Source organism: Prionailurus viverrinus, chromosome E1 (genome assembly GCF_022837055.1).
Source record: "Prionailurus viverrinus isolate Anna chromosome E1, UM_Priviv_1.0, whole genome shotgun sequence".
NCBI classification, from domain to species: Eukaryota; Metazoa; Chordata; class Mammalia; order Carnivora; family Felidae; genus Prionailurus; species Prionailurus viverrinus.
In genome coordinates this window covers 15,109,906-15,123,938 of record NC_062574.1, presented here as the reverse complement: position 1 = coordinate 15,123,938, position 14,033 = coordinate 15,109,906, and the positions used below count along the sequence as shown (strand labels likewise).

The 14,033-nt window shown below is 45.7% G+C and overlaps 1 protein-coding gene across 2 annotated transcripts in view; it reads right to left on the bottom strand.

The window, feature by feature from the left end:
* The window catches only part of PITPNA (phosphatidylinositol transfer protein alpha), a 41,019-nt gene that overhangs the window by 9,457 nt on the left and 17,529 nt on the right, over positions 1-14,033 (bottom strand). Inside the window, exons 6-10 of one of the 2 annotated variants that reach the window (XM_047832180.1) lie at positions 13,302-13,376; positions 11,091-11,174; positions 9,111-9,188; positions 8,850-8,960; positions 7,970-8,092 (exon numbers count right to left, since the gene is read on the bottom strand). In XM_047832180.1, the coding sequence (XP_047688136.1) occupies positions 7,970-8,092; positions 8,850-8,960; positions 9,111-9,188; positions 11,091-11,174; positions 13,302-13,376 (471 nt within the window). Of the gene's footprint in view, positions 1-7,969; positions 8,699-8,849; positions 8,961-9,110; positions 9,189-11,090; positions 11,175-13,301; positions 13,377-14,033 lie in introns of those variants that run through there. The other variant, XM_047832179.1, reaches the window with a different exon arrangement.

Sequence of the window (14,033 nt, the reverse complement as noted above, 5' to 3'; positions counted from 1 at the left end):
GCTCGAACTCACAGACCCTGAGATCATGACCTGAGCTGAAGTCGGATGCCCAAACTACTGAGCCACCCAGGCGCCCCCCCTTGGTTTGTTTTTAACAGTGATTTTCTCTAGGGAATAAGGCCAGGGATTGGAAGAAAGGAACTTTTATTCATCTATTTATTTTATTTATTTATTTGGACTTCAATTTTGTATTTTTCCATATTTATATATTTTTAAGATTTTATTTTTGGGGCCCCGGGTGGCTCAGTCGGTTAAGCCTCTGACTTCAGCTCATGACCTCACAGTTCGTGGGTTCAAGCCCCGCGTTGGGCTCTGTGCTGACAGCTCAGAGCCTGGAGCCTGCTTCAGATTCTGTGTCTCCCTCTCTCTCTGCCCTTCTCCCACTCATGTTCTGTCTCTCTGTCTCTCAAAAATAAACAAACATTAAAAAAAAAAAGATTTTGGGGGCGCCTGGGTGGCGCAGTCGGTTAAGTGTCCGACTTCAGCCAGGTCACGATCTCGCGGTCCGTGAGTTCGAGCTCCGCGTCAGGCTCTGGGCTGATGGCTCAGAGCCTGGAGCCTGTTTCCGATTCTGTGTCTCCCTCTCTCTCTGCCCCTCCCCCGTTCATGCTCTGTCTCTCTCTGTCCCAAAAATAAATAAACGTTGAAAAAAAAAAAAAAGATTTTATTTTTAATCTCTACACCTAACATGGGGCTCAAACTTACAACCATGAAATCAAGAGTCACATGCTCTACCAAATAAGCCAGGCAGGTGTCCCTATTTTGTATATCTTTTGAAAATTTTTACTATTAAGTATGAAATACTCCTTTGATTAAGAAAAAAAAAACAACTAGTGAAAGTATCAATGTCAATATCCTGGTTGTGATACTGTACTATAGTTTTGCAACACATTGCCGTTGGGAGAAATGGATCCCTTTGCATTCTTTTTTTTAAGTTTATTTATTTTAGAGAGAGGGAGAGAGAGCATGCATGAACGTGGCAGAGAGAGAAGGAGACAGAATCCCAAGTAGGCTCCGCTCTGTCAGCATAGAGCCGGAGGTGGGAATTGAACTCATAAACTGTGAGGTCACAATGTGAGCCAAAATTGAGTTGTACGCTTAACTGACTAAGCCACCCAGGCACCCCACTCTGTATTATTTCTTATAACTGCATGTGAATCTTTTTTTTAATTTTTTTAAATGTTTATTTATTTTTGAGAGACAGAGTGTGAGCAGGGGAGGGGCAGAGAGAGAGAGAAAGACACAGAATCTGAAGAGGCTCCAGGCTCCAAGCTGTCAGCACAGAGCCCGATGCAGGGCTCGAACTCACAAGCTGTGAGATCATGACCTGAGCCGAAGCTGGACGCTTAACCGACTGAGCCATCCAGGCGCCCCTACATGTGAATCTTATAATCATTTCAAAATAAAAAGTTCAATAAGAAATAAAGCTAGCAAAAAAAAAAAAAAAATCAGTTTAAGACCCTGAAAAGCAACCAGAGACCAAGCATTCCTGAAGGAACACAAACATGAGGTACATGCAAATTGTTTCTAGAACCTCTTTAGAAAGCCCTTTGCAGGGGTTCCTGGCTGACTCAATCAGAGGGGCGCGTGACTCTTGATCTCCAGGTCATGAGCTCAAGCTCCATGGTGGGTGCAGAGATTACTTAAATAAATAAAACTGAAAAGAAAATTAAATTAAAAAAAAAAGAAAGCCCTTCAGAAAAGAAATTTGGTAATAAATAACAAGAGTCTTAAATTCTCTAATTCCATTGGTAGGAATTTATTCTAAGGAAATAATCATAATCCAAATCCAAATAATAATCCAAAACACTGCATGCACAGAAATTTTCATCCCAGCATTACTGACAACAGTGAGAACCTGAGAACATGAAGGAAAACCCAATGCAGGGCAATGACCGATCACAGAGCAATGTGTATGCTGCCGTCAGAACCCTGTGTGTGAAGAAACTCTTGGTGGAAAATGTTAACATTTGTTATAATGTTACATATTTGTTATAATGTTCAGAGAAAAAAGCAGGCTATCCATTTGGCATATGTCCTATGATCATAACTAAGTAAAAGTGTGTAGAAAGGGGCACCTGGGTGGTTCAGTCGGTTAAGCATCCAACTTTGGCCTAGGTCATGATCTCACGGTTCTCGTGAGTTCAAGCCCCGTATCGGGCTCTGTGCTGACAGCTCAGAGCCTGGGGCCTGCTTCAGATTCTGTGTCTCCCTCTCTCTCTGCCCCTCCTCTGTTCATGCTCTGTGTCTCTCTCTCAAAAATAAACATTAAAATTTTTTTTAAAAAAGTGTGTAGAAAGACTTCACATGTTTTGGAGGTTATCTTTAAGTAGAGTACAAGTGATTTTTTTTTTCTTTCTACTTTTCACTATTTTCCAAAAAAATGTTTAATGTTTATATATTACCCTAATATTGAAAAATGAGACTGTATTTGAAAAGAAAAGAAAGAGGCGCCTGCTGGGGTAGCTCAGTTGGTTAAGCCTCCGACCTTGGCTCAGGTCACATGATCCCACAGTTTGTGAGTTCGAGCCCCGCATCAGGGTCTGTGCTGACAGCCTGGAGCCTGGAGCCTGCTTGGGATTCTGTGTCTCCCTCTCTCTCTGCCCCACCCCTGCTCGCACTCTGCCTCTTGCTCTCTCTCAAAAATAAACAGACATTAATAAGTGAATGACTGATGAACAAATAAATAAATGAAAAGAACGTAAATAAATCTACTTCCATATTTCAAGATGTTCCAAAGTTCCAGGCGGTCTGCCCTGGGGTCACTCACTGTTGGGCAGATGAGAGGGAATTAAGAGTCCACGGGCCAACATGGTTCTCCACCTGCAGGGATCCCGCAGCCTCTAGAGCCCGAGCTAGCGCTGCCCTCTGCCAATGCTACTGGAATCTCACGCCCCACTGTCCCGCGGCCCAGCAGGTAAGCTAGGCTCTGAATGGTTTCTGTTGATCAGCTTAACCCTCTAAACTTCTGTCTACCATAATCACAAACTGGAAACTTTGGGGTATAGTAGGCATTTCACTGCACAGGGACACTTATATAGTCTCAGGGGAACCAGTTCAGAGTTTAAGACTTAAAAATCTAAAAATTATGGTGAACCAGCAATCATCTGCCAGAAAGCCAAAGGATGGAGCAAGGGACCTTTGCATCAAGAGTCAGGAGACGAGAAAGAGAAAGGCACATTCACAGGTAAGCACAGAGACAGGGGGAATGACTGCAAGGAGGTTCAGAGACAGCCCCCAAAGTGGACCTGCGGAGCAAGAGGGTCATGCGGCCTCTTGGCTCCATCACGAAGGGATGGGCTACGGAGGTACCAGAGGAATCATGGAGCCCACGGGGACTTAGAAGGAACCCCCACAAAGGAAGGCTGGGAAAGAAAATGCTACAGAATCTTACTCATGCACTCTGACACAACAGTATCTTTGCGGTTTTTCAGCAAATGTTCTAGAGTCCAGCACATCAGGAAACAAGTTTTCTTAAAAGTTTTAAAATGAGTTCCCTTCTCCCAGGTGCATTATCTACAGAGTTATTGGCCAAAGGCCCAGGCGGCACTTGTATACTGAACTAGAAGGTATCCTCAACTTCTTTGAGCCTCAGTTGTTCTACCTATAAGATGAAAATACTATGGCACAGGATGACATGAGGATTTGATAATGCAATTCATGGAAAATGCTGACCACACACGCCAGGCGTACAGTAAGACCTCAATAAAATATTAGCTATTAGTAATGAAAATATTTTTTATTACCACCACATTCAAGAGATAGTGAGTTCCCCATTATAGGAAGCAATCAAGCACAGGCTGGTGGGGAAGCTGCAGAGAGGACTCAAGCGTTGGACATGCAATTGGACTAAGTGAGCTTTAAGGAGCTTTCTTTCAGTTTCAAGATTATGAGTCTCTTTTTTTAAAAAAAATTTTCTTTCTTAGTGTTTTTATTTATTTTTGAGACAGAGAGAGACAGAGCATGAGCAGGGAAGGGGCAGAGAGAGAGAGGGAGACCCAGAATCGGAAGCAGGCTCCAGGCTCTGAGCGATCAGCACAGAGCCCGATGCGGGGCTCGAACTCACAGACTGTGAGGTCATGACCTGAGCCAAAGTCGGACGCTCAACTGACTGAGCCACCCAGGCACCCCTCAAGACTATGAGTCTCTTAAGAGAGCAAGAGCAAGGGAGAGGGGGAAAAAGAGAGGGAAGAAGGGAGGGAAAGAGGAAAGGAGGGAGGAAGACAGACAGACACTGCTCTCCTACAGGCACACATATCCTGACATGTTTCTTTTTAGGGCAAAGGACTGATCTCTTGATCCCTTGTTTCTCAAACCCTTGAACCTCACCCAAGAATGGTAAGTCCACCCTCCCAATGGGACCAGAGTTACAGTAGTGGTGACTGTGGCCTTATAGTGACCCCTCATAATTCACCGAGAAAATCCACCCACGTTAGACTGCTATGCATTATTCAGAGAGCAAGGGTCATAATTCCTCTTGCAAATTTACAGTTAACCATGGCAGGTTGTAAGCATGCATCTATCGCTATTCCTTCCCCAAACCCCACTACGATGACAGTAAAAGAATAAGCAAAAGATATAAAACCATGAAGACAACAAAAACACAGGCGCCAACAGCAGACAAGAGATGGCAACACCATTCTGGAAGATGAAACATGGATGGACGAGTAGTGACTGATTCGCAGAGCAGCGGGACTGGCACTAAGTACCTGTGAGGAGGGGAGCTGAGGAGGAACAGACCCACTTATGCTGCAAGTTCTCCAGAGGCTCAGGAACCGGAAGCACCAGGTACCTTAGAGGGTGGGTGTGCAGCCAGGGTTGAAAATGGGTGACTTGTTTGAAAGTGAGAATAAAAAAAACCCAGTTTGGCCCTGGTATTCCCTCCCTGAGTTCTCACATCCAAGCAATCACCCCCCTTCCTGTCACATCATAGCAGCAGTGAAGGGCTCAGCAAGTGCAGGCGGTGGGGGGACCCTTAACCAGGGGGTTAAGTTCAAGCAATCCCATGGCATGCTCACTCTTAGACGTGAATGAATGGCCAAGGACCGCTAGTCATTTAAGGAAAGCCACTAAGGCGAATCACGGAGTCCAACAGGAGAAGGGTGCTCAGGGGAAACAAAGAACACACGAGGGGCAGAGAAACCTCAAAAACCAAACACAAAAACAAAACGCCAAAGCCTCAGAAAAGGAAGATAACGCACAGAGAAAAACAGAAAAAGTACTGAAGAAAAAGAACACGGTGCAAGAAATGCTTGAAAATGTTTTTAAAATCAACAGATGAGAGAGAAGCAAACATTGGAAAATATCTTCAGAAGGCAGATAAAAAAGGAGAGAAAACATTAGAAAATGAGGTCACTTCATTAAGTCTGATTTCTGACTCCTAATAAAAATTCCAGAAAAAAGAATAAAGGAAACAGAGGGGAAAAAATTATGAAATAGATACACAAACACATTTTCCAGAACTGAGGAGATCTTCAGATCAGAGTGTCTGTTGAGGGGGGAGCAAAATCAGTGAGGATGAACCGACGTTACCTACGTTATCACACGGCACACGCCACACGACCAGACAGGATCACCCACGTAAAGATTCAAAAACAAAACTTAATGACACAGATACATAAAACTAAGCTAACTAAAGGAAGGGAGGCAATTACTAACTTCTTATCTTTTTTTCCCCCAGGTGTTTATTTAAATTCCAGTTCGTTAACATACTAGTTTCAAACTGTATTATTAAAAAACAAAAAATTTTCCAAGAAAGGAACGGAAATCAGCAGAAGACTAAAGTGCTCAGATGGGGAAATGAACAAAAAAGTTGTAATAATACAAACAGAATAATGAATTAACCCAAAATTCTGATAATGGAGGAGGGAGAAGAGAGTGAGTGATGGGTGGAGTACAGGAACTAAATCATAGGAAAAGTCAACTATTAATATCTAAAGCTGAGAAATTGAGAATTAAGCGCCTAAGCATATTATTTGGAAATACTGGAGGTCATTAACAAAAGAAAGACCCCGAAGAACTGCAAGGGGGTGCTTCTTGGGGGCAGGACTCCAGGGGCAGGGCAGAGGAGGACAGCTTCTTCCTCATAAGCCGGGGACGCCATCTGAGTTTGAAAACTATAAAAATGCTTTTGGAGGTGATGTTTTTGTTCACGCAAAAACTGTGGTGATGGTTTCACAGATGTATACTTATCTGAAACTCATCAACATATATATATTAAATATGTGCAGCTTTCTGTGTGTCAATCATACCCCAATAAGTTTTTTTTTTAATAAATATAACTGTAAAAATAAAACTTTGATAAAAATATTTTTAGAAGGAGGGAAAAAAAGAGAAAAAAGACAAGTATGCCAGAGGTACAGTTGCTGATGAGGTCAAAAGATGTCCCACAACGACACAGACTTGGTTTTCCCTTTTTCTTCTACTACAAACTATTTAAAATTCCAGTTCTAAAACGGGTTTCCTGAATTTGCAGTTAGCCTGGAGGATAGCGGTCTTCTAAGGTTTTGGCACAATTCTCCACAGAATGGAGAAACACACAGAGAGAGGTGGGGATTAAAAAAAAGAACTCCCCAATGGTGAGGACTCTCAAACTTTGAATCTCAGAGTCAGATCCAGGAGCTCCTCTGGAGAGTTCCTCCAGCTCCAAGAACTCAAATTCTGCCCAAAGAGTGAAAGGCTGTCCGCAAACGCCTCCATGAGCCCCGGTATACCTTGTCAGGCAGTGGGTGACAGAAGCTCCAGGCTGAACCCTGCAGTCACCACGCTCCTTTGTTTGGTAATCTTTTTCCCTTCTTTTGTCAGGACTAGGGTGACCAAAACACTCCGGCCTCTCTCTCATATAGTCCCGGAGGTTAAAAATCTACCACTTCCTTGAAGATCCTTAGCAGAAGAATCAGGAATTGTGTCAAAAATCCTGCCACTTCCCTGCCAAATGCAGCTGGATGAATAACCAGAACATCTGCCTTCAACAGGAACTAGGGAAGGAAGAACGCCTGGGCCCAGTCTGCACCCAAGACCAGCTCAGTGGAGCGGGAGCACCACGGGCACCCAGGCCTGGGTCTCGCCGGAGGCACTACCGGGGAGCTGGGCAAAGCAATGTCTCCCCGACATCTGGCTCCACGCCAACCCACCCAGGGCAAGGAGGGAGAAATGGACGGCAGTTATGAAACAGAGCTTCTTGCCTTATTTTTAGCCCCAAGAGAGCAGGACGGCCCCAAATGGCATCTAAGGGAGGAAAAACAGCCAAGTGATCCGGAGCTATGGCTCTCACCCTGCCCGTATCACGAGCTGCACTCTCGGAGCCTCGTCTGAGGGTGGCAACAACAGTGGCGTCTCCTCACCGGTATCATGAGGATCTCAGGAGATGGCGTATTTAAGAGCCCTTGGAATGGTGCCTCACACACAGTCAGTGCTTGAATGTTGTTTCCTGACCATCTCCTCAGAGCGAGCCTCGCAGAGAAGCATTCCCAAATGAGGCGGCACGAGTGGTAGGCCTCCGGCTCCTTGGATCCACGCCAAGCCCCCGCTTCCCCCAAAAGAGCCAAGGCTCCAAACTCTAAATATAGCTCAAGACCACCCTCTTCAGTAGTTAGCTACGTGTGTGCGCTGCTGCCGTCCTCCGTGGGGCATGTGCGTGGTACTCACGGATCCGACCAGCCTGCCTTCTCCCAGGGGCCCCCTTGAGGTCGCAGCCTAGCACGGCTCCCCCCACCCCTCCAGTTCCAAAGAACCACGGCAGCAAGCGCTCACTTGGCATGCGGCACACGCTGCCATATTCGTCTCTCCGAGTACGCCAAGGCCTCAGCTCGCTGTCTCTCCTTCCATGCCACCTGGCACCAGACCTTACTCACGTGGACAGACGCGTTCCTAGAGCCGCAGGCGGTGCCCTCGTGAACTGCCCCGCGTGACGGTCTCCTTCGGGGATCGACCGGGTGGAGAGCCCAGTCTCTTCCAGGCACCCACTTACCTCATCCAGCTGTCTCTTCGTCTCTTCTTCCATCCTTCGGATGTCGTCCATGGTCAGGTCAACCCACTTATCGAGCCAACAGAACAGCTGCCTGTGGAAGTTTGTAAACAGACGCCTTTCTTGCTACAGAGAGGAGGGAACCTAGTTAGAAGTTAGAACCAGAAGGCAGAGGCCACTGCTGCAGCTCCCCTCCCACGATCTCCGTGTCAACAACTCTACTTTCCGGGGGTGGGCGGGGAAGAGTGGTGCCCGGCTGGCTTACATGGGTGAGCCCTTGGGTCCCAAAAGTCAGTGATTTTTGCCCTCACATGACAACAGGTAACATCTCAGGTAGGAGGGAGCCCCCCACCCTCCAAAATGCTGGCAAGACAGGCAGCGTATGTGCTCACAGTTCGGCCAAGGCCTCCCAAAAACTGTGCCAAGTTTCCCTTCTTGTCTCTGGAGCCTAAGGCCAGGTTAAAACCGGCCAGCAGCTATGAAATGTGGCCCAGGAGCGAGGCTCTAACACATCAGAGAAAAAGCTATAAAAACGCCTTAGGTCTGTCCAGTTCAGGAATTGAGGGTGCTGGAGAATTTAGCTCATGGGGCCTCTTGCCTTTCGGCTTCAAGCAAAGAGAAAGACTGAGTTTTATTTGAAGCTCAGTCATAGAAAACCCCTTCCTGTTTCCTTTTTGTTGCTTCAGTTTCCTTCCCTGTAACATGTGGTGCTCCTGGACAGACAGCATTCAACTGTAAGACAGTTAAGTGAAAGGGGAAGTGGGGTCTGGGAAATCAAACCGAAATATTCTGATGTCACCCACCTGAGGATAAAAGTCACTTATCTTGTTGGGCAACCCCACCCCACCCCCCCCACGGGAAAGGCCTTACCCTGGTCACTTACCTTATGTATAAAGTTTTCCACTTTGTTCTGCAGACCCCACCACTTAAACTTGACAGTGACCAGTTTGTATGCACACATGTATGGGCAGTCTTTCTGATTTACAAGTTCTTGCTGTATTAGAAACACACATATAGGCAGGCAGGTAACTAAGAGGGCAGACCTCTGGCTCTCCCTAGGCCCACCCTAGCCATTCCCCTCCTCAATGGCAGAGGTCTGCCCGTGCTGTGCCCTGCCCCCTGGTGGTGAGGATGTGAACTGCACCTTCCAATTGGGTCCCAAGGGTCCTCGGCCTGTTTTGATAGACTTAAATTTTGCTGGGTCTTCCTCCGCCTTGTAATCCTGAGAGAAGTGGTAGAATTGGAGTTGGGGTCGGAAGGGAGAGAAGGAGGGAAGGCGGGAGGGGGAGAGACACAGAGATTAGGTTTTTCCATCAGAATACACTTCTTACCAGTTGAAGCTGCTGGTGTATAGAAAACATGGGAAAATTTTATAAACAAGATATAGAACCGTTTACATTTGCCTCTGAGGAGAGCTCTGTGTGATTTTCTCTGCCACAGTTTGTTTTCAGTTTTATGCGTATGAAAGTGTCAAGTCAAGTACTGTCTGAGCAGGCACATATTTCCAGCTTAAGACAGAGATATTCAACCTGGGATAAGCATCCGAATGGAAAGCTTTTTCAAAATACAGATTTTTGGGCTGCTGCACCTAAAAACCCAGCAAATAAGAATATTTGCAGGTAAGGGCAGATTTTCTTTTTTTTTGTTTTAAGCCTCTGCAGGTGATTCTAAAACCTGGCCATAGAGGAGAACTGCTTGTCGAACCTGAAATCTCATCCAATCTCCTGCTGGTTCTGTTGTTTTTAACTGACTTGTTTTAATAAAATCATTACTGGAAACGTTCATTGTATGGAACCTATCCTCTTGTATACCATTGTTAGTCTCACTTCACTTATTTGTAATGCGGTCAATGCTGTGTGTGAATTAACCATAACAGAAGTTTAATCTGTGGCTATTCTTCTGCACTGACTAATATGGGCTTAAGAAAAGCAAACTCACTCTAAGAGCTACTTAACGAAGATACCGAAGAAAACAAATCACACGCATACACACGAGTCATAAAGTATTTCCCAAAATGAAAATTATGTGTGCTTTAAAAAAAAAAAAGATCAACCTTTTGTGTCAACTATACTTAAATAAAAACAAATAAATTAATTATTCATATCTTCCCCACCTCTGCTTATCTCCATGCACACAAAACCCCCAGAGTTGACAAAATCCTCAGAGAGCCATAGTCTTTGTTAGCATTTCTGTTGGAGAAATATCTGTGTATGCTCAGTTTGAGAAAATCCATTAAGCTACACACTTAGGATATATAAACTTTGCTGTATGCTATACTTCAATAAAAAGCTTTTTGAAAAAGCCACTAACTTTTGAGGGTGGAAGTGAGGCTATTACGCAAGGAAGCATAGGATGGTTTTCCTGTCTTTTTGGAGACATACAGATCAAAATATCGAAGCACAGAGAGCGACTCCAAGAAAGAGGTGTCATACCCCTGGGATATGGAGAGCAAACACTTACTTCCCACCAATGGGCAGAGAGCCAAATTCCTCTGCCCTGATCCCAATATCCCCCGTCAAATAGGAAAAGTAGTGAATGAGGAAGAAACTAAACTTTCCTTCCCTAAACAAATACTTCCTGGGAGCACAGCACTGAGCAGGACACACCTGGTCCCGGCTCTCTCCAAGTTCATGGTCTAGTAGTGACTGTCCTTTTCTGGGCATGTGCTGCCATGTGTGTTACTCTGACAAGCCACCACCAACTTCTTGGGGGGGAGGGCATCTGTCTTTTCATTTTTCTGCTGGAATCCATAGAACACAGTCTTCCAAACACAACAGGCAGGCAATAAATGTTTTTTTTAATTACTGGGTTGGAAACATTAATTTGAAAACCAGTTTCAGGCTTAGTGTCATTTCAGCTGAGCAAATTATCCTCAGCACCTACATTGTCCGGTGATAATTCCCAGAGGCTAAACAGGACACATACATCCGGGCCACTATCTTCCTGGTGGAATCCCCAAGTCAAGATAGGAGAATTCTTAACACTACTTTACAAAAATAAAATAAACAATAGCTGAGACAGAACTTCCCTTTGAGCCAAGTTGGGTACGGTTCCCTGGTTTCTCTGACACTTGGAAGTCATTTCTGCACCTCAAAGGCCGCCCACGTCGCTAACCAGTTCCTACCTTGCTAAGTACTTGGCTTCGATCTGCAATGTCTATATATATGGCTTCCACGTGTTTCCAGGCCTCAGGCTCCAGTTTGTGCACCTGTAGGAACAAGGACCACTGTGTAGGTTTTGTCAACTACAAAGCACCCTTTATCCAGAATGAACACCTAGGGGGCGCCTGGGTGGCTCAGTTGGTTAAGCATCCGTCCAACTTCGGCTCAGGCCATGATCTCCCAGTTCATGGGTTCGAGCCCCGCATCGGGCTCTGTGCTGACAGCTCAGAGCCTGGGGCTTGCTTCGGATTCTGTGTCTCCTTCTCTCTCTGTTCCTCCCCTGCTCATGCTCTGTCTCTCTCTCTCTCTCTCTCTCTCTCTCTCTCTCTCTCTCTCTCAAAAATAAATAAATATTACAACAGAATGAACACCTAGGAACAGCTATTCCTGTAGTCATCGATGTGCAATTCCTACCAGTAAGGAATTATAGACAAAATTATCCAAAGGAACAAGAGAAGGATTTTAAGTAGATATGCAAGAGAGAAGTAACACTCTGATTTCAGCAGGCCAGAACACTCAGGGCTACTTACAGCACTAACATTATTTCTGTATGTTCCCCTTTATAAAGACTACAAACACTTGTGGACTTGTTCCCTGTTTAGCCATATACTGTTTGTTTGTTTTTTTAAATGCTTATGTATTTATTTTTGAGAGAGAGAGAGAATGAGAAGGGGAGGGGCAGAAAGAGAGGGAGAGGGAGAGAGAGAGAGGGAGGGAATCCCAAGCAGGCTCCACGCTACCAGCACAGAGCCTGATGTAGGGCTCAAACTCAAAACTTACAAATCAGAGATAATGACCTGAGCCAAAATCAAGAGTCGGACGCTTAACTGAGTCACCCAGGTGCCCCTATACTGCTTACTTTGATGTTTTTAAAAAACTTTCTCTTCCTTATCTTCCAGTCCCCTCCTGAGTAACACCACCACCACCACCAGATTCTATGCACAAACATCCATGTAGAGAGATTTTTCTTTTAACAAAAAATGGCAACACAAATACACAGTTTTGCATCATGCTTTTTTTTCACTGAACAGTCTACCTTGAAGACTGTTCTCTATTGTTTTTTTTTTTAAGTTTTTATGTGAACATGTTTTATTTTTTAAAAATATTTATTTTATTTTGAGAGAGAGAGAGCACGGACAAGCAGGGGGGAGGGAGGGAAGGAGAGAGAGAGGGAGGGAGAGAGACAGAGAGAGAGAGAAGAGAAGAGACAGAGAATTCCAAGCAGACTCCGCACTGTCAGCACAGAGCACGATGCGGGGCTTGAATTCACAAACTGTGAGATCATGACCTGAGCCAAAATCAAGAGTCAGATGCTTAACTGACTGAGCCACCCAGGTGCCACCCCACCTTTTTAAAAAATGTTTATTTACTTATTTTGTGAGAGAGGGAACAAGCAAGGGAGGGAGGGAGAGAGAGAGAGAGAGGAGAGAGAAAATTCTCTTTATCTTTTAAATATTTATTTGGAGAGAGAGGGAGAGGAACAACATATGAGCAGGGGAGGGGCAGAGAAAGAACTCCAAGCAGGCTCCAAGCTGTCAGCGCAGAGCCTGATGCAGGGCTCGATCTCACAAACTGCAAGATCATGACCTGAGCCCAAATCAAGAGTCAGCTGCTTAACCAAATGAGCCACCCAGGCGCCCCTATAATCTTCGTGGTTTAAAAATACAATTCCTCTGTGCCAAGCGTTGCATTTTTAGACCAATCTCAGCTCTACGAGAAGGCCCTATAAGGAGTCTTGGAGGGGCGCCTGGGTGGCTCAGTCAGTTAAGCGTCTGACTTCGGCTCAGGTCATGACCTCATGGTTTGTGAGTTTGAGCCCTGCATCAGGCTCTGGGCTGACAATTCGGAGCCTGGAGCCTGCTTTGGATTCTGTGTCTCCCTCTCTCTCTGCCCTTCCCCGACTTGTGCTCTCTCTTTCCCTCTCTCTGACTCAAAAAATAAAAGAAAAACATTTAAAAAATTAAAAAAAAAAAAGAAAAAAGGAGTCTTGGAGATCATGTTTGGCAAATTAGAGCAATCCCATGCTGGTAGAAAGGGTCTAGGTACAGGCTGTTGCCTTCACGGCCAGGGAAAATGGGACCACGGGGAAGGCAGCGAAGGAGAAGCTCTGGGCAGAACCTCAAACGCCACTCTGCAGCCTGCAAGTCCTTGGGCTCTTGGGAAGTGCTACTTACATTCTCCTGGGTGCCAAGATCTGGTTTGTGCCAGGTTTCAATTTTAATCAGAAAGTCTTCTTTCATGTATTCATTCTGGAAGGGGGAAAACACCTTACAGTCACCAGCCTCAAAGGTGGAGAGTAACTATCTCCCATTACTGCTCGCGGGCGGTTGAGAGACTCCAGCTTGTCTTACAGTAACAGCCAACTTGACGAGGCGCCCACAACATGCTAGGGGCGCGTTATCTTGTTCACTCCTTATCCCAGTCTGCAAGGGCTGTAGTACTATCACCCTCATTTTACAGACGAGGAAAGTGAAGTTCAAAGCGGGGAGGTGACTTGCCCAAGGCCACGGGGACACTGACAGAGCTGGGCCTTAAAACCACGTTGGTCTGACTTCAAAATCCACGTAATTAACAACTCGGTCATCCTGCTTTACGCACAGGGTGCTAACGGTTAACGAGAGAAGGAATATTCCTAACCAGCCAAATGTTCACCGGCGCCCCATCCACCAGCCAGACTTTTGCCGAGGCCTGAAGTTCTCTTCTCAGCAAATGAACCCTTGGTGCTTCCTCCCTTGATGCTGTTTAAAACATGGTGCTACTTGGAGGAGGCACGCATTAACCCCTAACTCCTCAGCGGGCGTGAGGTGGGCAGAAGCCGCCTCCGCTGAGCAGCAGGGACGGACACCTGGATGTGGTGTCCAAGGGTGAAGAGAAGGGGTGATGACGGGGGGCTGGACGTGGAAAAG